The sequence below is a fragment of the Corella eumyota genome, chromosome 1 (assembly GCF_963082875.1).
Source record: "Corella eumyota chromosome 1, kaCorEumy4.1, whole genome shotgun sequence".
In the NCBI taxonomy this organism is placed as follows: Eukaryota; Metazoa; Chordata; class Ascidiacea; order Phlebobranchia; family Corellidae; genus Corella; species Corella eumyota.
The window spans coordinates 13,759,299-13,781,051 of NC_137490.1; the positions used below are offsets into that span (position 1 = coordinate 13,759,299).

At 27.8% G+C, this 21,753-nt stretch overlaps 3 protein-coding genes across 5 annotated transcripts; 2 read left to right on the plus strand and 1 right to left on the minus strand.

The window, feature by feature from the left end:
• Positions 1–1,668: 1,668 nt before the first annotated feature.
• On the plus strand, positions 1,669–6,138 carry LOC145763741 (serine-protein kinase ATM-like). The gene is made up of 13 exons (XM_082575256.1): positions 1,669–1,806; positions 1,897–1,979; positions 2,321–2,454; positions 2,660–2,821; positions 2,973–3,144; positions 3,479–3,671; positions 3,849–3,983; positions 4,146–4,265; positions 4,462–4,563; positions 4,640–4,811; positions 4,955–5,180; positions 5,342–5,821; positions 5,913–6,138. The coding sequence occupies exons 1-13, from the start codon at positions 1,687–1,689 to the stop codon at positions 6,136–6,138; spliced, it is 2,325 nt and encodes a 774-aa protein (XP_082431382.1). The 5' UTR covers positions 1,669–1,686.
• A 193-nt stretch (positions 6,139–6,331) lies between these two features.
• On the plus strand, positions 6,332–19,680 carry LOC145746440 (serine-protein kinase ATM-like). 3 transcript variants are annotated; one of them, XM_082564743.1, is made up of 45 exons: positions 6,332–6,828; positions 7,014–7,189; positions 7,309–7,490; positions 7,613–7,758; positions 7,841–8,002; positions 8,177–8,452; positions 8,531–8,806; positions 9,062–9,322; positions 9,557–9,758; positions 9,876–9,993; positions 10,083–10,363; positions 10,491–10,596; positions 10,670–10,766; positions 10,934–11,070; positions 11,131–11,203; positions 11,313–11,508; positions 11,707–11,880; positions 12,075–12,202; positions 12,284–12,382; positions 12,509–12,555; positions 12,625–12,733; positions 12,855–12,914; positions 12,983–13,126; positions 13,291–13,496; positions 13,634–13,732; positions 13,853–14,049; positions 14,184–14,279; positions 14,385–14,525; positions 14,735–14,954; positions 15,112–15,309; positions 15,430–15,564; positions 15,683–15,792; positions 15,862–16,011; positions 16,091–16,259; positions 16,379–16,516; positions 16,648–16,762; positions 16,823–17,008; positions 17,205–17,359; positions 17,621–17,782; positions 17,941–18,140; positions 18,279–18,403; positions 18,473–18,587; positions 18,661–18,787; positions 18,860–18,927; positions 19,572–19,680. In XM_082564743.1, the coding sequence occupies exons 1-45, from the start codon at positions 6,444–6,446 to the stop codon at positions 19,582–19,584; spliced, it is 6,960 nt and encodes a 2,319-aa protein (XP_082420869.1). In that variant the 5' UTR covers positions 6,332–6,443; the 3' UTR covers positions 19,585–19,680. The 3 variants fall into 3 exon arrangements, with proteins under 3 accessions (XP_082420869.1, XP_082420852.1, XP_082420860.1); XM_082564726.1 differs by having other exon boundaries at positions 19,030–19,581; XM_082564734.1 differs by having other exon boundaries at positions 12,284–12,370; positions 19,030–19,581.
• On the minus strand, positions 19,543–21,566 carry LOC145746472 (ATP synthase peripheral stalk subunit b, mitochondrial-like). Its single transcript, XM_082564766.1, has 7 exons — positions 21,479–21,566; positions 21,169–21,290; positions 20,930–21,089; positions 20,590–20,753; positions 20,332–20,457; positions 19,859–20,038; positions 19,543–19,730 (listed from the first exon to the last, which is right to left on the minus strand). The coding sequence occupies exons 1-7, from the start codon at positions 21,504–21,506 to the stop codon at positions 19,674–19,676; spliced, it is 837 nt and encodes a 278-aa protein (XP_082420892.1). The 5' UTR covers positions 21,507–21,566; the 3' UTR covers positions 19,543–19,673.
• Positions 21,567–21,753: the final 187 nt, after the last annotated feature.

Here is a 21,753-nt window from a genome sequence, read left to right on the forward strand (position 1 = left end):
AATTCCTATTATTTAAATACGTAGTGTGAATTAAACCAAATTTTGTTAGGCGTAAGTATAGAGCCTTAAACATATCACGAATTAAAACTGTAAAACTGTAGTTATTTTTTAAATGCGTGGAATATTGAGATTATAATTTTTGTAAAATTTTCCATTTTTACAAACCTATAACTTATTATAAATAAAAAAAGTTTTTATTCTGAAATTAAAGTTTACCCTAAAATAAAATCATGGAATTTTTCTGGTTAATTTTATTACAATCGTGATCGTTATTGAGCTACGCGTAACTGTATTTTCTATACGACAAATAATTTATTCCTTTATTTGTTACCAGTTCAGAAAAAAAGTTTACTCATTTTGCAAATGCTGTAAAACTGTCTTTTTTGTAGCGTAATTTATTGTATAAATTTTTTCTATAACTTATATAACAATAAAACTTTAATTGTTATGGCTATAAACTAAAGTGTAAACATAAAAAAATTTGTTTTTACATTGTGTAAATCTGTGACTAAAATATAGTTAACATAAATATAAAAAGTCCTTCTTAAGTTTAAAGTTCTTAACTTTTTAATTAAAAAATGTCAAAAAGCGAATGATTTAGTTAGAATAGATTCTTTACAAGCCTTGTAAATGCCTAAATCCTATTACAAATGTTTCTTATTCTAATAAAACATATTCGGTTCAGTTCCGATTTTATAAGAAATTTCTAAAAAAAGTTCAACGACTAACTCCATTTATTATTTTCTCTTTACATTTTTTTACAAAATCTTATCTTTAATATGTAATACGTTACGTTACTGTTTACATAACAGTTTTATTACTTAGGCTTTACAATCTTGAACATACATTTTTTGTAACAAGGTTCAGCCCTTTACGTAAACGCGTCGGGTGCGTGAATTTTATTACGCACATTGGTAAACATGGGAATTTAATAAAGTACATTTCCGTTTTTCTTGGAAAATGATTCAAGATTTGTAAGTTTGATTTGGTGCGTTGTAAAATTAGAAAAAATGTGACGTCAGGTTTGTCGCTATATTTGCATGGAAGCTTGCGACTATGACACAATATGCAAACGACTTACTTAATTCTAAAACAATATACATTAACAAGTTTAATGTAATATGAAACAGATCGTTTGTTATTTTTGTTTATTGGTCTTCTTTGATTTTGTCAACATAATTTTATTTATAAACTGCTGAAATAACATTGTGTTTTGCTTGGGTTTTTCCCTTTTTATAGTGTTTCCAAAATGTAATCTTACTAAAATGCATCAAATTATCGTAAATAATACTTCAAAATTAACTATAATAAACATCAATGTTGCGCTCATTTAAAATTTAGTTTAAATGAATTGGTTTGTTTTGATCTACATTGCTTAAAATATTAAAAAAACGTTAAATTACGTCAAATGTTATCGAGAAATTTTTGGTCACGAAATTGTTATTTTTTTGGCAGCACTGTTAAAAGCACATGTTGTGATGATTAAAATTAATAATAAAACAATCACCTAGTTTAATATGAGAATTTAAATGTTTTACATTGCAAAAAAGTTGAAAATGTTTTTTAAATTTATTAAAAATTTTAAATTTAAGTTTAGCATCTAAATAATATCTGCAGTTCTGTTTTAAAGACTTTTTGTTAAAACTTCGTAGTAAATAACAAATGTTATCAGACTAGAATAAAGCAATGGATTCAAGTGGCCTTCTAGGTGACTTGGCAAGGGCGTGCAGTAATTTACAATTAGAAAAAGTAACAGAACGCAAAAAGAATGCTGATTCTTTAAAAAATCTTATACAGCATCCACGGGTAAATATATGTATTTATTTAAACACACATTATATTTATTAATTGATTGCTTTTTAAAATAATTTTTATTTATATTTTTTTGTTTGACAGGTTATTGCTGCTTTGGATTCCATATCTGATAGATCTGCAAAATCAAAAATAACATACACTACAGTGTTTAACTCAGTGCAAAGGTAAAATAAAAAAAATACTATGAGTAGTGTGGTGTTGTGGTAAGAACACTTGCTTCACCACATGCAGTTGTGGGTTCAATCCCTACTGCTCTTGTGCTGTAGCGTTCTTGGGTATGGGGCTATAAACGGTATGAATTCCTGCTGAACCTGCTCTTAAGCAGCATAGTTATCGGGCAATTATAATCTATAATATCCCAAACTGCAACAGGCAACTCGAGACTGAGTTGGGGTAACAATTGTTACTCTATGTTTAGGTCGTGCATTTGACCTTCTTGCATCTAGGATAAAAATATATACAAAAAAATATTTGGAATGTTTTATTTTATTAACTTTGTTTCAAGTTATCTTCAATATGAAACTGAACTGGTGAAGCCAAAATGGGACGAGTTACCTAAATCTTCAAAGAACTTGAAAGCCACAAAACTGAAAGAGATATCAACACTACTAAAGACTGTTGTCAAAACTGCATGCAAAAGTAAGATATAAGCTTATTTTAAAACTAAAATACTATTGCTGTTTAAAAAAATATATTGGTGCGCTTGTCTATTATCTTAGGTCATGTATAAATACACTTTTTTTCACATATGTTGTTTTGTACTGCAAAATACATAGTAATTATGCTAATATTGTGATACTAACTTAATTACCATAACTGATAAAAATTTGTTTACCTTATTTAGATTTTCCTCGTATTAAATGTAAGGAATTAATTGACTCCATACTCTCAATATTAAAGAGAAAATTTCAATGTGAATTATTTGGATCTATCTATTTGGATTTGTTGGTTGATATTTTAAAGCACAAGAAATATGTATGTCAAATACAAAGTCATCAATACAAAGGTTTGGAAAATACTGTTTAGTGTTTAAAATTTATCTACATGTGTACTTTCTTAATTTTGATTTAAGTTAAGTGGTGCATTTTTGTATATTAGTTTGTGAACAATAATTTGTCCTTTTGCTAAAACTTATGCTAAAGTTCTTTAAACTACAGATATTTTGCAAATTTGTTTTTCTTTTTGCCTTAATGAAAGTGAACAACATATTGGTGATGTACAAGTAATGGTTGTTCTAAACTGTGTGTTAAAATGTGTTGTTGAACAACTGGATCCTTGCAATTTTTTTGAGTTGTTTGATCTCTTTAAGAAGACAGCACCAAAATTAAGGTTGTGCTTTACTTTCGGATTATTTTTCAATTTTTTAGTTATTTCCAAACAGAAAATATAGTTTAAAATACTCTGACTTAGTTTTAAATTATCTTAGATAAATTTAGATCTAGTAGATCTTTTTGTCTGGTAATTAATACGCTTGTTAGTTTTAGACTTGGCAAGAGTTCCTACCTCTTTTGTGCCATGCTTTAAGGCACTATGGCATGAAAGCAATGGGGATCCAACCTAGAACCATGTGGTTGATGCTATTTTTACCACTTTCAACATAATTATGTTTATTGGTTTTTAAATTGCTTTTTAAAGAGTACAACAATATTTAAATATTTTGCAGAAAAAACTCATCAATATTTATTGAAAATTATCTTGCATGCTTACTTCAATTTTCTAAGTGGCAATCCGTAACAAATAAATCACTTGTCTGTCAACTTGGAGAAAATGTTTTAAACTTTATTCTGGATGCTATGACTGGTAAAAGTAACTCGAAACTAGGAATTACGGTGTCTACTGAATATTGTAGTTTACAGGTAATATTTTTAACATTTAAAATAGATAGACCAATTTTTTATGTTTTACCCTTTATTTTTATTATTAGTATATAAACTTTTAAATTGTGACTAATAAACAATTAAACTTTAATTAAAATTTGTTTACAGTAATTTAAATATTATAAAAAAACTTTAATAATATTTTTTTTCTTGTAGTTGTTGTTACGTAACTATAACACCACAACTACAAACAATAACAATGATAATTTCTGTGAAATTGTTCGACGAATGTTAACTGTTGTAGAAAACCTAATAACCCAGAATTGTACATTTGCTAAGTATTCTTCCAAGGTATCCTAAAAATTTGATATATTTGTCTTATTTTTTATGTGGGTCAAAATACTTGCAAATCAATTGGTCTTGCATAGAGCATACATGCTAAACCTTTTTTTTCAGAGTCTAAATGTATTTTACTTTGTTTTTTAACTTTAAAATCTGTTTTACTTAATGCAGAATAGACAATCTGTCATAGATCCATCACTGACAAACCTTGCAGCAGATTCTCTTTATTATTTGTTTCAAATAAATGCTAATGCTGATGTTGTTTTAATGCAAGTGAACCAATCTTTGGAGGTAAAATATTTGTAAAGAAACCAATAAATACTTAATAACAGGGGGATTTATTAGTAACTTAAAGGGAATTACAATTTTAAAAAAAGGACATTTTTTTAAAATATGCTAAGGCTCTTATTAATTTCTTTTATCTTTAGAAGTGTAAAATGTCTTACTTAATTGCACACATAAAATTTTTGTTCTATACATCACACAGGCATCACTTTCAACAAGTCAAATTGTTGATTTTACGAATTTACAACAACTTATACTTCTTTTAAAAAAGGATGAACCAATTATTTTGAGAAGTTGGTTACAGGTATAACATCTTTAAGTGTTTTTAATTATTGCAACTTGTCTTACTTTTATGAAATTCGTTTTTTTTTTATTTTAAGATTATTAATCAACTTTTCAATAAACATCCAATTCTATTGGGGACAACAGAGTTAACTGAATTTTGTGAATATTTGAATAAAATTCTGATTGGACAAAAATCAAATGAAATTTCCCAGGAAATTCTTAATTGTTTATATTCAATGACTGATTCTCCACATTTCTTAAAACTAGGTAAGTTGCATTACTATAAACTTTAAAATATTATATGTATATACTATTTTTAATACAATATACTGGTGGTAACATTTTAAGAAAATAATTTAAAGAAATAATTTCAAAAGAGATATTTCCATCTTTTTTTTTCTTTACTGTAGAAACAGAAAACGATTTAAAACCGTGGATAAAAACTTGGGAAAATGTTAATCGAATAATTTCATCATCTGTATCCACCAATGCATCGGTTTTAGACATTTCATTCAGATTAATAACGAAGTTGTTAGAATGTGATGAAAAAATGAAAAACAAATTACTTTTAAACATGGCTGAAATGTCACTTCCAGATCTTTGGCCAGTGATTCGTCTTTCTGCACATCCAACCAAGTATGTGTTTTATTTTTGTAATTTTTATTTTAAAATCTGTTTAATTTTATATTTAAAAAAATAAATAAATTAAATGATGCGGATTATAGACTATAATAAACACATACCATCTTCAGAATTGTTTTATTTATATATTTGAGTATATATTTTTTTATTTTTAGTTCAATTCTACATTTCTTGAATACATACCTTTCTGTGTATGGTTTAAAAAGCATGAAAAATAGTAAAAGAAACATACATTTGCATGACCAAGATCAGAAACACTTGATCAGATTTGCTGTGATAGATTGGTTGCTAAGCAGCGAAGAAACAGAAATTTTCTATGCTTCCACCAAAAGTCGACCTAACTCTTCAGCTCATTTATCGTCAACTTTTAATTCTACTGTTAATAGAAGTTTAATGGCAACTGAAGAATTTGTGTTGATTAATCAGGCAAATATTTTTTTAGAGGCTTCCAAAGATCAACCTGATTTTAAACTTTTTTCACTTTTACTTAAAAGTTTGTGTTGTAAGGATTCAACAATTGAATTGTTTAAGGCAACTTCTCAGATAAATAAAGTGGATTGTAGCTTTGTTAATAAAACACAGGTCTTCTTTCAACCTCAAATTTTTGAAACTTTTAAAGAAATGCCAAAACTAAGGTTTTTACCTTATACTTTTAAAATTAAATATATATATTATAATTTAAAAAAACATAAAAAAAATTATAAAAATATTGTTGTATTTTATTAGATCTGGGCAACTTCAAAATGTTTCCAATACAAACCCTTTGATCGCTGTTCAAATTCCAAATCTTTCGAAATATCTGAAAGATTCAATTTTTTCATTTGCTACCACAGTTGTTTCAAATTTACAAACTTTAAAATCAATCACAATTTTGGATAATTATTTGTGTGAGATATTGTACACAGTGCACATAATATTATCTCTTAATTTTCAATTTCTTTTGGAAGGTTAGTGTTGGCAAAAACAACAGTTTTATAACTTTTTATAAAAACATGATTTTACATTTTTTTTATTAGTATATTTTTCATTATTTATTTTTTTATTTACATTTACCTTAAAATTCACTTCTTTTAAATTTTTAAACCTTACTTCTTGTTTATATTAAATCTGTTTCACATCTTAGATAACAATCTATTATGTCAAACTGCTGAAAAGTTGCTTTTGGAAGTAACAAAAATATTATCCCTTTATATTGATGATTCAGAACAGATTCAAATCAAGGATTTCGGTGCAACATTCATTACACTTTGTAATACCATGCAAGAAATAACATATTGTTTCTCACTACCAACAAATAAAACCCATGCAAATATAGTCAGCAGTTGTATGTCAAATGGATTTCGCAAACTTGGTGATCTATTGTGTTTGGTTCTTACAAAAATTATTTCTTCTCCAAACAAAGAAAATTTAGCACAAGTTGACGGAAAATCAAACCAAGTTTCCCAATTGGACGATTTTGATATTGAGCCATCTAGTTCTCAGTTTGCTACACCACAAAACTCAGAAATGTCTTCAGTTAGAGGAGAGTCTGGATATAAGAGAAAGCGATATGGTCAATCTGAGGTAAGTGCAAAACGAAGAAACAGCACACAAAGCTCAACTTCAGGTTTTTTAACCAACTCACTTGGAAAACAATTTCTGGGTTTGTTGTTACTGTTTACAATTATTAATTTACTTTTTGTTATAAAATGCTGTTTGTACAATAACTTTTAAGAATTTACATGCCTATATCGATTTTAAAGTATTATTTAAGTTGTCTGTTTAACAAAAACAAAGTACTTCTAATATTTTTTAAGAATGTTTTAATAATTTTATATTGTTTTTAAGATTTAGGCAACAACAAACTTCTATATATGAAGATAATTACACTTGTACATTCATTTACTTCTTATAGTATACTGGCAGATAATCAGAAAATTACTTCTATTGCAAGAAGTTTATTTTCTGATACATTTCAAGTCAATAATTCAACAAATGTAGAATATTTGATCTATTTTGTTGAGGTAACTAGCATTTTTTTTTTTTAATAGATGTATTTTATATTTTTTTTAAATAGACTACTTTTGGTATAAGTTTTGTTATGGTTGTTTTTCATGCAAGGATATTTGTTAAAATTTTGCAGACCTTTCAAGATCAATTGAATAGCTTGGAACTAACTCTAATTTTTGAAATTTTGGATTTGTTTCAAGAAATATTTCGCTTGCATTATCAAAATCAACTTCTGATGACTGACACCATGCAAATACTACCACATCTTGTTAAAACTTTAAATAATTTGCCAGAAAGTGACTTTATTGAGGAAAAGTTAGTTTTAGAACTAATGGATTTAATTTTTAACATTAGAAATAGACCACAAAAAATTTAAAAATATATATATTGTTTACTTAAATTAAATTTTTTTATTATTTATTTACTACTACCACCAGAAAGCAAGACCTTGCCTCTATTTTTGGTATTTTTGAGAATCTCATTAGTAAAGAAAAATGTGGTCCACTGTTAAGATGTGCCTACATAGTTGCAAGTTGTTGTTTGACTTCAATTACCCCCATTAAAAAACAAAACAAGTGTAAAGGTTTGATTGTTATGTTATCAATATTGATACGTAAGTAACATGAGAAATTTTAAGTTAAATTTTTGTTATTACTTTTGTGTAGAAATAAAGAATTTATCAGTGTTCCTTTTGGATGATAATCTGTCTGTAAATAAATGCTGTGCTTACCAACTCATACAGTATATAACAAATATGGATTTTAAAGATATTGAGAATACAAACAAACCGAAATTACATCATGATCTTTTTCACATTTTACAAAAAGGTGACCTGCATTTTGGGTCAATAACACAAATAATATAAATGATCGCTTTAAAAACATATTATTTTTTTTTGATAATTCAAATAGCAGTTACCCACACCCATGTATTGGAAATTTTTAATTCTATATTCCTAACTACATTTTTATTAACTTTTACTTGTAAATATGTTTCAACAGTTGGAAAACAGTTAGTCACATCATTGCCAACTTCTATTTCAAAAAAGCTTGATTTAAAAAGTGAACAACATGATGCCATTTATAAATTATATTGTTACCTTTATGTTCTGGTTGGCATGGTAACTCACACAAGTTATCCACTAAAAAAGGAAGCCACACTAGAGGCCTGTGTCTTTTTGTCATCAGCAATCAAAAATTTGAAAACCAGCAAAATTTTGAAAACAGAATTATGTAATTTGCTCCAAAATCTTTGCAAGAGTTTGAACACAACACATGGTAGGCGTTAAATGTTTAAATAACAGAACCTGCTGCTGTTAGTTGAGTGTTTTTAAATAAATATTTTTTTATTTTTAGGTGACATGTTGCTAGAAGCAAATCTTCCATACATTTTGGTAAAATGGCCTGAACATCAAAATGCTTCATTTGCTGATTTTCCTTATCACATTTTTGGTTGTGAAAATCTGGATGAATTCTATAAAAAATATTCGAGCTATGTGTATTCATCGATTGTGCTAAATTGCATTGTTAAGGATGTTAATATATCCACACTTGGCAAAAGTCACAGGTCTGTCTTGCAAGATTCTATTCCAATCATTTTAGCTGTCTGCTTTGCTTCAATATGTGCTAAAGGTGAGTGATTTTACAAAAATTTTAATAATATAATAAAATTAATATGTTTTGTTTAAGTTAATTGTTTTTTAAATTAATTATTTAAAAAAAATGTTGAAGAATTTCTGACATAATGATAATGTTATTACTTAGAGTAATTGTTAATTTGCCTTTTTTAAATATTATTTACTTTTTCGTTGTCTGTTAAATAACCAGCTAATTAATTTTAAGGCTTTTATTTTCATTTACATTACTTAATTTATTTTTATGGTACAGATAGAGACAAATGCCCTTCCATGTCAAAACTAGCAAAAACACAGATCACTGATTTGCTTAAGTTGGTGATGTCATTTTCAAAAGATTTTAGTTCTGCTGCAGAACTAATTCAGTTCCATCTGCCTGAGATTTTGTTTCAGGTTGTTTCGTTTCTATTTCTTCGAAACGAAAATGAACAGCATAATGTTGTTGATCATACAATGTGTGATCTTGATCCAACTTCTTCTGCTCCTGTTCTTCTGAATATGGAACAATTTCAAGGTAAAATTATATTTTAACCGTAGTTAATATTATATTACTATAAAGGTTTTTTATGTCTTTGTTGTAAAGCTGACTTTAAGTATGCATGGATTAAAATTGTTATAAATTTAATATTCAAACAGATATTTTTTAGTTAAACAGCTTTAATTATTATATCAAGTTTGTGGAAGTTGCATTTCAACCTATAAACTTAATCAAACTTTCATAAAAGACCAAAGTTAATATTATTCACAGATACTATTGGATTGCTGATTCACATTTGCAACAATGATAATCTTTCAAAAATAAATGCTATACATTTTCAAATGAAAAATGTTGTTAAAATTTTATCAGAAAATAATCACATCATTACATTTTGTTTAAAACTTAAAAAATTGTTTTTCACGACATCACTTAGTTGCTGCTTTGAAAGGAAACGAAGAATTTTTGCCTTCAGGTAGCTATTATCATGCATTAGTATAACAACAATGGTGTGTAATATAGAAATCGAATTAAAAATTTAAAAAAATCTGTATATTTTAACAAAATATTATAATATTGTTTTGTGTTTTAGATACTGCTCACTACTTTTAGTAACATTTATATTTGAAGAAACTGTTTCTTGTCAACAGTTTGTAGTTCAATCTATATTATCCACTGTAATGCATCAGCTAAATGACATTTCAAAACTGGTATGCAGTTTATTTCCAAATCGTCATTAAATATTTCAAACCTATATTTAGTTGTCTGTCAAGTTAATATTATTACTTTTAACTTTCAGTTGTCAACATTGCATAATGATGACAAAATTAGACAGAGTTTGCTTTCTTGTGATGCTTGCATAGATCTTATGTTCTCAGTTTTTCAAACTGTATTATCCAATGATCTTACTTTTACTTGGGAGGTGCTGGTTAGCACAAATCTGGCCTCAAGGGTTATCTCATGTTTTGCTGACTTAGCAAAAAATCTTTGTTTAAGTAATGGTACTGATGATATAAAGATAATAGAATCTAGAATTGGGGCACGAATGAAAAAGTTTATTGAACTGGTTGTTCAAAATAGGTTGGTTTAAAGTAATAAATATTGCATGTTTTCCAAAACTCTTATCTTAGATTGGAAACAACATTTTACAATATAAATTTTGTTTTCTGCTTATTACTTGTCACTAAGTTTAGTCTCTATTCCTTAGATTAAGCAAAACTGTTTATGAAGATATTTTAAAGGCTATGCCATCCAAACATAAAGCTTGGTTTAAACTTCGTTTAGTCAATGACCAGCTTTTTGACACACCCCAGGTAACAAAACAAAATAAATTACAAAAATAAAAAAAATAATAGCTAATCTTTTATTACAACTATTTTATTAAAGATTGAAGATGACATTGTTGACATGGAATGTGAAGAAAATTTAGAGCAAAACATTGTTCAATTAAAACAAGTTTTAAAACTGAATACTTCCTATTCTGGTAAGAAGCTATCAGTACTATCTTATTATCTTAACTAAACGTAGTATAAAAACCCGGCTAAACATAAAGTTAATTATGGTGTGATGTGATGATTTGTCAACTTTCTTATAAAAACCTAAAGGAGCAGATGTCAAAATAGATTTTTTTACCAAACTTATCATTGTTAGAAAAGCAAATGCTTTTGGAAGGTATTCTTGAGTCCATTACTAATGCTCTAGCAAAACGAGAACAAAACCAACAAATTAGCCAAGAAATATTAACAACTTTTTCCAAAAACATTTCCTGCATATCAGCTGATTTTCAGGTATTTTATTCTAGTTTGTAATCTTTTTGTTATTTCTTTAAAAAAATGTATTTTCTATAGGATTCCTTATCAATATGCTTGGGAAATATCGGATTAACTTTGTTTGAAGAGATTAATTGCAGTAAAACTTCTTGTAAGTAAACTTACTAAAAAACAATTATTACTGTTTCTGTATACAGAAAATGTTTGTTTTATATTTAACTCCTCTGTTAATGCATTTATCAACTTGAACTTCTTTACAGCTCATAAGTATACCTTAGCAAATATCTTGGTTACATTATGTGAAAACTGTTTTTCAAATGATCCAGTAATTGCAGAAACATCAAATTCTTGTCTTCAAAACCTAGCAAGTTGTCAACAAATTATGGACAGTTTGGCAGTTACGATGGAGTTGAATCAAAAACTCAAATTGGTTGTTTCTCAACTTCAAAATTACAAGTAAAAATGTTTTTTGTTTTATTACTAATAACTGCAACAACAGCAAAAAATATTTTTAATTAAAAAAATATAAAGCAAATTTTATTATTTGGTATTAAAAAGTTAAAAAATAGTTAAACTTTTAAACTATTTTTTATAATATCAACGGTGGTTAAAATGTTAACCATTCTATAACATAAAATGTGTAATATATTTTAGAAATATAAAGCCACAATTATGCCCAAAAACTTCTAACAACAAAAATGTTTTGCTCTTATCATCAGTATGGTTGAACCAGGTAAAGGATTATGAGAAATGGTTATGTGAAGTTACCGAACTACTTCTTGATTTTACAAGCGTGCAATACCTTAAATATCTTAAACCAGTGTGCAGGTAATGATTATTACTAGTATGGTTCTGTTTATAAAATTGTTATAACTTTTTATCCATCATTTGATTTTTTATCTGTTAAAGTTGAACGCACAGTCTAAAGTTGACTTTGTCAGTTTCGGATATTGATAAAATGATCTAATTTTTGTTATTTTATATATCTTGTGTTTTAAATTTACCTTAAATATAATGTGCAGTTATTCCTTTGACTTTTGTGAGGTATTGCTCCCCCATTTAGTTTTAACTTTAACAATGGAAGACCACTTGGAGGATGTTGTTTCCCACTGTATCAATAAATTTTTTTCATCTGCATTAATCGAAACTGGTAAAAAATGACTCTAATTTAAAAGTATTTATTTATTAAATTGCCGCTATGACTATTATGCTTCTACCTAATTTTTTTAAGATCACCAAGCGGCGAGTTTTAATTACAAATCTGTTCTTATTGTCCTGAAGGTTCTACAACATTTAAGAACTCAATATTTTGTGCAATGTAAAATTGACAGTATGTTACTTTCTTTTTTTTTATATTAACTTTTTTTAAAACCATAGCTGGATATATTGTTTAAATGTAAGAAAATTTGCAATGTTGTAAATATGCTCATATGTATAAATATTTCTTATTTTAAAGATAGTTCCAGTTCTTCGAGAAAAAAGAATGCTGCCAAGAACACATTTGTAAGTCATGTTTTGGGAGTATTGTTTTAAATATATTTAATCAAAAATTATTTTGTTTTTTACATCAAGATTCCTGTTGGTGGTTTGTTATTAAATATTGATTTTATGATTGCTGCAAAACTTGCCTTGTTATGTAATGAACCAAGCATGGCTATTCAGTTTGCAGAATTTTGGACAGGTTTTAACTTTTTGTTTTAAGTTTGTAAAATTACAACAGTCTTATTAAAATGTTTTGTAAGGTTGTTAAAAATAAATTTTAGTTTTCATTATTATGTTTAATCAGTGCCATCTATGTTTAGACAATTTTGAAGAACAACTGTTTAAAAAAGCTGAAAATCATAGAACCCAACAATTATCAAGTTAGTTTTTTAACAATTTAAAATATATTATTTTATGCCACACTGAACTATTACAAATTGTTATGCAGATCTTAAGCCAGCAGCAAGAGCTTTAACATTTTCATCAAGTGAGTTGGACACAAGTGAAACTTTATCTCCATTAAGTGAAAGTTTAATTATGCTGAGATGTCAGGGAATAAAATGTTCAATGGATGTGCTGAATGCTGTCAACAGTAAGAATTAGTTAGAACCTTAAGAGATTAAATGTGTATTATTGCATATATTTTTCTACTTATATATTTTTTTCCTAATTATCATTTTAAAGTCTATAATTTAATCCATGAGGTTTAAATAATCTAGAAAAAAGTTAATTAAAATGTTTCTAAATGTATATTAGACAATGAAGCAAAAAACATATTAATTTCTGCATTTAAATCCATGGACGACTTGGAAAGCCTGTATGGTTGTTACAGTTTATGTTCACTATCATCTACTGAAGACCCAATGCTAATAGAACTACGGGAAAGAGAGGGAAGATGGTTTAAGGCTCTTAAAAATAATGACTTGTTGATGTCTGGACCCAAACCAAGCAATACACAACAAGTAAATGGCCAAACTTAAAGTATTAATTTATTCAAAAAAAAGAGTAATCAAAAAAACAAAATAAAGTAATAATTGTGAATAATCTAAAGTACATGACTTAAAGTTATGTTGCAATATAGTTTCGTATTGTTTTTAAGTTGCAAGGTAAATTGATTGAAGATATGGAGCAATGTGGGTTGGAACATATATGCAATATTTACATGAACAGCTTAGACACTACAAACTTCTGTAACAAAGTAAGTATGCTAGTATATTAAATGTATTATAAAGTTCTTTCATACAATAAAAATGGCCAAATAAAACATGAAACTAAAAAACATTTCAAATCATTTTTATGAATTTTTGATATAATATAGACTCTTGATGAAATGAGATATAAAACAGCTTGGAAACTTGGGCAATGGGATGAAAATTTACTGCTACAAAAACATGATGTGATACAAGATACTGAAAACTTTGACAGAAATCTATATAGTTGCCTGTGCTCACTTACTGACGATGTTTCTCCTAATTTTAGGAGATATCTGGTGATTGCAAGAAGAAACTGTGTAAGGTAAATTGACTTTCTTGGTTTATCTATCACATATAGATAATTTTGTTGAGGTTAAATTTATAAGTAAATTAACGTCATTAAGTATGGTTTTTTTATCTAAATTTCTTTCAACCGATTTGTATATAAACTTTTAGAGAAGTGTTTAAGAATAGTTTTAAACCTCAGCCCTTTGAAATTTGTAAAATTTTATCAAAACTGCAATGCCTTAAAGAAACTGAAGACATACACAAGTAAAATTTCATTAAATTTATGCATTATGTGTTTTTATAATATAAATTATATTGAACTATAAATTAGTAAAAAAATGTTACAGAAATGTTTTTAAATTTGTTTAGTTCATTTGAGAATAATTGTGATAATTTCACCCACAATTGGAAAAAATACGATGATGTAGGAATGTTGTCCAAGTTTAACTACAAGGATGTTAATCTTATTTTTTCTGTGAGATCAACTTTGCTAAAGATTGTGGAAAAAAGGTATATTAAAATGGAAAACAGATAATGAAATATCTCAAATTATTGGTTAGTTACAAAAAAAATGTTTTAAGGTACAATTTGTAAAATATCCTGTTATATCTTGGTTACATCAAAAATTTTCAACATTTCAAAACTATTTTTTTTTTAATATATGTAGGTTTAATTACTAAAATCAAATAAAAAAAATAGTTAAACAATGTATGAAATAGATTTCAGGAAAAACCAAGTCACGATAGTGCAGTTGAGACCTTATGCCAACATCTACTTCTTTATATAAAAGTAGCTTTCAAACATGATCATCTTCAACATGCTCAAAAAATTTTAACAACCTTGAAATGTTCACTCTCTGATGTCAACCAAAACTTATCAAGCGTATGGTGGAAGTACAGGGTTAAGCTCGAGGAGGCATCTATACTGTTTAAACAAAAGGTAAAATAATATAACTAATTTAAATACAGTAATGTGTTTTTTACATGATATTGTGTAAGTCACTGATGCAAATACCTGGCAGGCATCTCAGCTAAAGGACTAAAAAAATACAATATTAGTTTGATTATATTACACTTTTTACTATTTTTTTAAAAAGGAGACAATGTTTGCACTGACTTCTCTGCAACAACTAAAAAGCGAACTTGAAAGCGAATATAAACCTAAGCAAATTGGTAAAAAACCAGCTGCTTGGTTGTACTTATTACTTGCTGAAACATGTCGAACTATTGGTCAATGGTTGCAAGAAACTAAATATGAAGGCCCTACAACAATAAAAGAAGAATATTTAGACAGGGTATTTTTTTGAAAAAATAAATTAGTTTTCTTAATATTGGTCGTAATTTTTTTATGTAGTTCAGCATGGATTGAAAATTAATGTTGGGCTTTTTTTTTTGTTCTAATTTTTTTTTTTTAGTCGGTTTTGTTGGCTGAAAAAGCATATGCAGAGTGGTCAAGCAACAAAATGTCAGACAGATGCTCTGATGCATTACAACAATTGGTCACAAGTCATTTTGTAATGGCAAAATTTGCTGACTATCAATATCAAGAGGTGTTAGAGATTTATTTATATACTAAATTAAAAATATTCACAAAAAAATACATGTTTAATGGATTAACTAGGTATCAATAATTTTTAACACTATTTGTTGTAAATCTGTTTATTTTAGATGGTAGCGTACAGGAAATCTAGTGAATATAACATGAAAAAAAATCTTTTTTCATCTTCAAAATCGGATTTAGAAAAAATACAAAAGACGGGCCAGATCGCCAACAAAAAGTTCAGTTAATTCTTATAAACTGCTTTAATCGGATAAAATTTTATCTTTTATCATAATTTGTTCTTTAGAACTATGTTACTTGTAAACAAGAATTTGAACATTGACCAGAAGGAGTTATGCGGAATTGACGAAAAATTTACCAATTTTTTATCGTCTGCTTTACAGAGTTACCTAAAATGTTTACAACTTTCTAATGAACATGATACAACAATACACAGGTTAGTTATTTTTTTGGTAAACCTTGCCTATGCTGCCTGGCTGTATACTAATATATTTATGTATACGATTATTTTTTAGAGTATGTGCCTTGTGGTTTGAAAACCAAAAAATAAACTTGGTGAATAAACTAGTCTCACATGGGCACAAGGCTATATCATCTTATAAATATATTCCACTTTCTTACCAACTTGCTGCTAGATTGGATAATGATGCAGCAACATCAGAGTTTCAATCTATTTTAAAGGAGGTTTGAAAATAATTTTTTAATTGTTTAGTTTAGAAATAAACTTGAGACCAACACTTTTTTAATTAGGTTTCTATCAATATATCTGTTTACAATCGGGCATATTTTTAAATTGCATGTAGATATTAGTTAGAGTTGCAGTGGATCATCCTTACCACTTGCTACCTGTTGTTCTTGCACTTACTAATGCTGAAAAAGATAAAACAATGATGGAAGGTGTACCAACCAAGCGAAGCTCAAAATCTAAAAAGTCGCATCATGTAAATATTTTTTTAACAGTGTTTTATTGTTATATGAATTAAAAATAGTTTCAGAGTTAATAAAAATATAATCCTGTTTTTGCTATTTTAGACATACAGCCTCAAGTTTTTTTTTATTTTTATGTTTTTAGGCCAACAAGGAAATTTCATCAAAAATTATTGCAGCAAAACAAGTTTTAGAAAATATTCGTCGCGTTAAAACAACTTTGGTTGCTCACACTGAAACACTTATGAATGCCTATATTGGTAAGTTTGATTTTGTAAGTATTAAAAAAAAATATTAAAAAAAACTTGATTTGTTTATAGAACTAGCTTATTTCGATGCCAGTCCATGGAAAAGCCAAATCTCAGAAAATATTTCAATTCCAAAAAATACTAAGTTTTCGCAACTAACTGACATTACTACTAAAATGTGTGAAAATATTCAAAATGTTGCAATCCCAACAACTTTAATTCTAATCGATCCAACCTGTCAGTACAACAAAACAACAGGTTTTAAGAATTCACAATATTTTTAAAGGAATTATGATATTTAAATACTTTTTTATTGTTTAACCAATAATTAAATAGAAGAAAGTTAGTTCAACAAAGGAATTTTTGTAAATTTATGACTAAATACTATATGTTTTTTTGCGATGAATAATTTTACAATTAATTAAATGTTAATATTTTGTTAAAACATTTACAGAGGTTATAAAATTCAGTCATTTTAAACCACATTTTCAACTCGTTGGTGGAATTAATCTACCCAAAGTCTTGGTGGCAATTGGATCTGATGGTAAGGAACAAAAACATCTTGTTAAAGGAAAGGACGACCTTCGTCAAGATGCTGTCATGCAGCAGGTAATAGACTAGCTTAAAAATTAAATAATGTTAAATATAAACCATTAATAAGAAAATATCTTGATAACAAATTGTCCAAAGTTTTATAAGGATACTGCTCAAAGGTCTGCATTCAAAGTTTTTTTTTTAACAAAAGAAATGTTTGGTTTACTTTTACACACATTAATTGTGGATATATATCCTTTAGGTAAGTTTTGGAGAGATTTATCTCGATGTGCTTACAGTTTACTTAATTTAAAACAAACAACATTTTTTCTTAAGGTTTTTGATGTTGTTAATGTGTTGCTTGCCAAGGATCCAACTGCATCAAATCTTAACATTCGAACTTACAAGGTGGTGCCAACCTCGCAGAGAAGTGGTTTGGTAGAATGGTGTGTTGGAACAATGCCTATTGGTGCTTATTTAATAGGCAACCCAACACAGGTATTAGTTTTCTAAACAATGTTCTAAAATAAAATTTAAATTTTAAATTTGTTGAAATATCTACAAATAATCACAGACAAAAAATGTTGTTAGGTATTTAGAAAAATATTAATCCATGAAATAAAATCTGATAACTATAAAGTGCTTTATATAACAAGGGAGAAGATGGAGCTCATAAACGTTATAGACCACAAGACATTCACTATTACAATTGTCGAAAAGCAATGCACAATGTTGCTCAACAATCTCCTAACAAGAAGCATCAGACATTTTGTCAACTCTGTACCAAGTTTAAACCTGTTTTTCGTCATTTTTTCACTGAGCATTTCTTAGATCCTGCTGAGTGGTTTGCAAAAAGGTAGTTCTAAATTAAAATATCCTAAAGAAAACATAAGACTTCAATAGTGTTTTAAAATTGTCCTAGTTTGCTGTAAAGGCAATATTATTGGAAAATTTGTTTGTGTTCTAAAGTGTGTTACCAATAACCTTATTTTAGATGTGCTTATTCACGGAGTGTGGCTATAACCTCAATAGTTGGTTATATAGTTGGACTTGGCGATCGGCATGTTCAAAACATATTAATTGATACAACCACTGCTGAACTTATACATATTGATCTTGGTTAGTTTTTTATTGTATTAAAAAAGGAATGCTATACTTTTTTTTTATAAAACATTTTACATTTTTCAGGTGTTGCATTTGAGCAGGGTAGGTGCTTACCCACCCCCGAAACTGTTCCTTTTCGATTGACCCGGGATATTGTTGATGGAATGGGGATTACCGGTGTAGAAGGTGTTTTCCGAAAGTAAGTAATTACTAAAATTTTAATTAGAAACCAATTTTCTATTTAACTTGGTTGTTTTCATACAATCTTGCAGATCGAGTGAGAAAGCAATGCAGGTTATGAGGGGTTCTTATGATGCTATAACAACCATTGTTGAAGTTTTGTTATATGATCCTTTACATGATTGGACACTCACTCCAAGCAAAGCATTGTCTATTCAGGTATTTTTAAACCACATTATATGTTTTTTTTAACAAAATCAATAATTTTAAATTTATTTATCATTTATTTAGTGTCCCACAAATAAGCAGGTAATTCAAAAATATGCCACCAATGAGTCGGATATAAATTCTAATACCATGTAAGTCATTATTGAGTTATTTATTTAAATTTTTATAAGGATACATGGTTGAATTAAGAGCAAGAGTTTTGCCTGATTGAACCTTTTATTCTGTAACTTTAGTGATCAAAACACCAATAAGCTTGCTGAGAGAATGCTTTTAAGGCTGCAAGAAAAGTTAAAAGGGTCTGAACAAGGATCTATTTTGGGTATAAGTGGCCAGGTTAACATGCTTGTTCAACAAGCTACTGACCCGTTCAATTTATGTCAGTTATTTGCTGGGTGGCAAGCATATCTATGAAGTCATTTAACAACATTTCTTTATTTTTGTTTTTCATTTCTTACTTTATCAACGTTCATTTCAAGAATTAAAAAAGTTCGAATTAGTTCAATAAAATTAGTTGTTTTTAAACAAGCAAGACAGCCAGCCATACACTTTTGATACAGGTCCAAGAAACTCTACTCTTACATCTTTCTGTTAAATGAATTTTGCTTCCAGTTTAGTATTAAGTATTGCCAAAACTTCGGTGCAAATTGTGTCTTTGGCCTTCGCAGTTATGTGCCACACTTGGGCATTAAGAGATATTTATATTTTTTTGTGTTACTAACTTTTTTTAAATACATATTCAAATTAACTGTAGCATTAAAGAAATTTTGTTTATTAGGAACTACACATAGAATTTAAAATGTGGTAACCACCAGATGCAGAAAAGGAATTTATTATAAATTTCGAACTAAAAGTTTTATAAATTAGAGGTTGTTGGAACTCAAGCGGTCTTTATGTTATTCAATTGGGAAATGCATGCACTTAAGGTTGCCTTTTGCTGTAAAAAAAATATATATATATATATATACGTAAAGAATAAAATATATAAATTCCAACTAAAAAATTTTTGTTTAACAACAAAAGTCTTACAATACAAGGTCTTAAAAAACAGTTAGTTTTACATACCGAGGCTGGAGTAAGAGTTTCCATAATTTTTTGTTCAATCCACTTTACCATGTGACCATGCGCAAGTTCTGTGTCTACTTTCTGAACAGCAATCTGGTAATCCAATTTGTTTTTAACTGCATCGATAACAGTCTTTTGTCTTTGGAGGAACTCAGTTTCCAACATCATAGCAAGATTGACCTATAAAACATTTTATAAAGGTTTTATAATATATTACTAGTAGAAGATAGCATAGTAATACATGTTGTAAAATAACATAACTATTTTGTGTGTGCATAAAGTAATTTTAATTTTAAAAAGTTTTGGTATTTGTTACATTATGTAAAAATGATTTTGTTTAAAAAATACCCAATACTTAAATAAATGATTTCAATGTTAGTTAAAGCATTGCAAAATTATAATTCAAGGATATTAATCAAATTATATTGGACGCTGTGTTAAAAATCATATATACTATATTTTTTTTGTTCTACCTTCTTTGCCTCATTGAACAATTCTTGAGCTCCTGATCTCCATTGTTCCAACTTTGTTTCCTCGATGCGATCAATAAGACCTTTAACCTCTTCATCTTTCACTTGTTCATAAGCAAGAATTTGGTTCTTGGATTTGTAAAAAAAATTCAAATTAGTTAAACGAAAAAAGCTAAATATTCAACAACATAAGGCCTGATGCAACAATAGGTTTTGATAACACATTATAAATTAATAAGTTGTTACTTTTTTCTATCTTACCACTCTAGAGTTTTCATAAAAATCCCTGATATAAGAGCCACCATATATGTTTAGTACAGTAACAGTTCCGAAAAGGGTGAATGTGTACCAAGTCTCAGGAGTGTAAACATAAAACTCTTTTGACACTAACATTGCTGCTACACCAGCAGCCAAGGTATACAAACCTGTGCAAAGTTAAAAAGAAAGTGCAAATTAAATAATCAAGAATTATCATAACCACCATAGCGTTTTAATCCAACGCAGTTTAAAAGTTTTAAAATTATAGGTTATAAAATTAATTCAAAACATTTAATGTATATATATTATAATATTTTACTAAACTAAAAGAAAAACTACTTACCAGTGGCTCCTGTTCTTGGATATAGAAACTGAAACCAGTATTCAGGAACAACATAATGACGAAGCATTTTTGAGTCAAAGTCTGGTAAGGGGGGTAAGGGACCCATTCCCTCGTAGGGTGCACCTGGCATTTGATAATTTTCCCAGTCCATTAATCTTTTCTATAAAATAAATTTTTACAGTTAGTTAAACTACTTCGTGCAAACAAACCGAAATAAAATTTCTTTAAAGAATATTTACAGGATATTTGTTATCCACTACAAGGGAAGCGGCGGAATCTCCTGTGGTTGTTACATCATTGGCGTTAAATCTTGCTGCTGCAACTCTTACACAACGCGGAGCATCTTTCAATACTGTTTGACCTAAAATATAATAAAGAAAAATATATATAAATAATACAAAACACAACCTTTGAAAAAATACTTGGTCATTTCATTAAAAGAGACAAATAATTTGCAAAACCACAATTAGTATGGCACAAATAACAACAAAATAAACCAATTTAAAATTTTAACAAATAGTTTATTTAATACTATTTCACAAAACTTACCAGATTTAAACAAAAATCGTGAAAGCATATTTGCATTCGAAGTTGATTCTAAATTTGATCCAAATATCAATAAATTAACTTAAAATCTAAAATTAAAAAGTACTAATATTAAGTGGTATGTTGTGGAAATGGAAATTGTTTTTGGTCTCCTTGTTATACGTTCAAAGTAAGATTTTAAGTAAATCCTTAATACAAAATTAATTCGAGTAGTCACATAAATATTATAAATTATAAAAGGTCAATTTTTGCCGGTTACCATAAAATTATTTTATACG

Bases quoted from the DNA above. Each gene is read 5' to 3' on its own strand.
- LOC145746440 (XM_082564726.1), top strand. From the start codon at position 6,444: ATGCAAGAAATAACATATTGTTTCTCACTACCAACAAATAAAACCCAT. The intron at 8,807-9,061 runs GTGAGTGATTTT...TTTATGGTACAG, and splicing joins TGCTTCAATATGTGCTAAAG to ATAGAGACAAATGCCCTTCC. The intron at 14,955-15,111 runs GTAAAATAATAT...TTTTTTAAAAAG, and splicing joins CTATACTGTTTAAACAAAAG to GAGACAATGTTTGCACTGAC.
- LOC145763741 (XM_082575256.1), top strand. From the start codon at position 1,687: ATGGATTCAAGTGGCCTTCTAGGTGACTTGGCAAGGGCGTGCAGTAAT. The intron at 1,980-2,320 runs GTAAAATAAAAA...CTTTGTTTCAAG, and splicing joins GTGTTTAACTCAGTGCAAAG to TTATCTTCAATATGAAACTG. The intron at 4,812-4,954 runs GTAAGTTGCATT...TCTTTACTGTAG, and splicing joins TCCACATTTCTTAAAACTAG to AAACAGAAAACGATTTAAAA.
- LOC145746472 (XM_082564766.1), bottom strand. From the start codon at position 21,506: ATGCTTTCACGATTTTTGTTTAAATCTG. The intron at 21,090-21,168 runs GTAAATATTCTT...TTTATTTTATAG, and splicing joins TAGTGGATAACAAATATCCT to AAAAGATTAATGGACTGGGA. The intron at 20,458-20,589 runs GTAAGATAGAAA...TACAAATCCAAG, and splicing joins TTTATGAAAACTCTAGAGTG to AACCAAATTCTTGCTTATGA.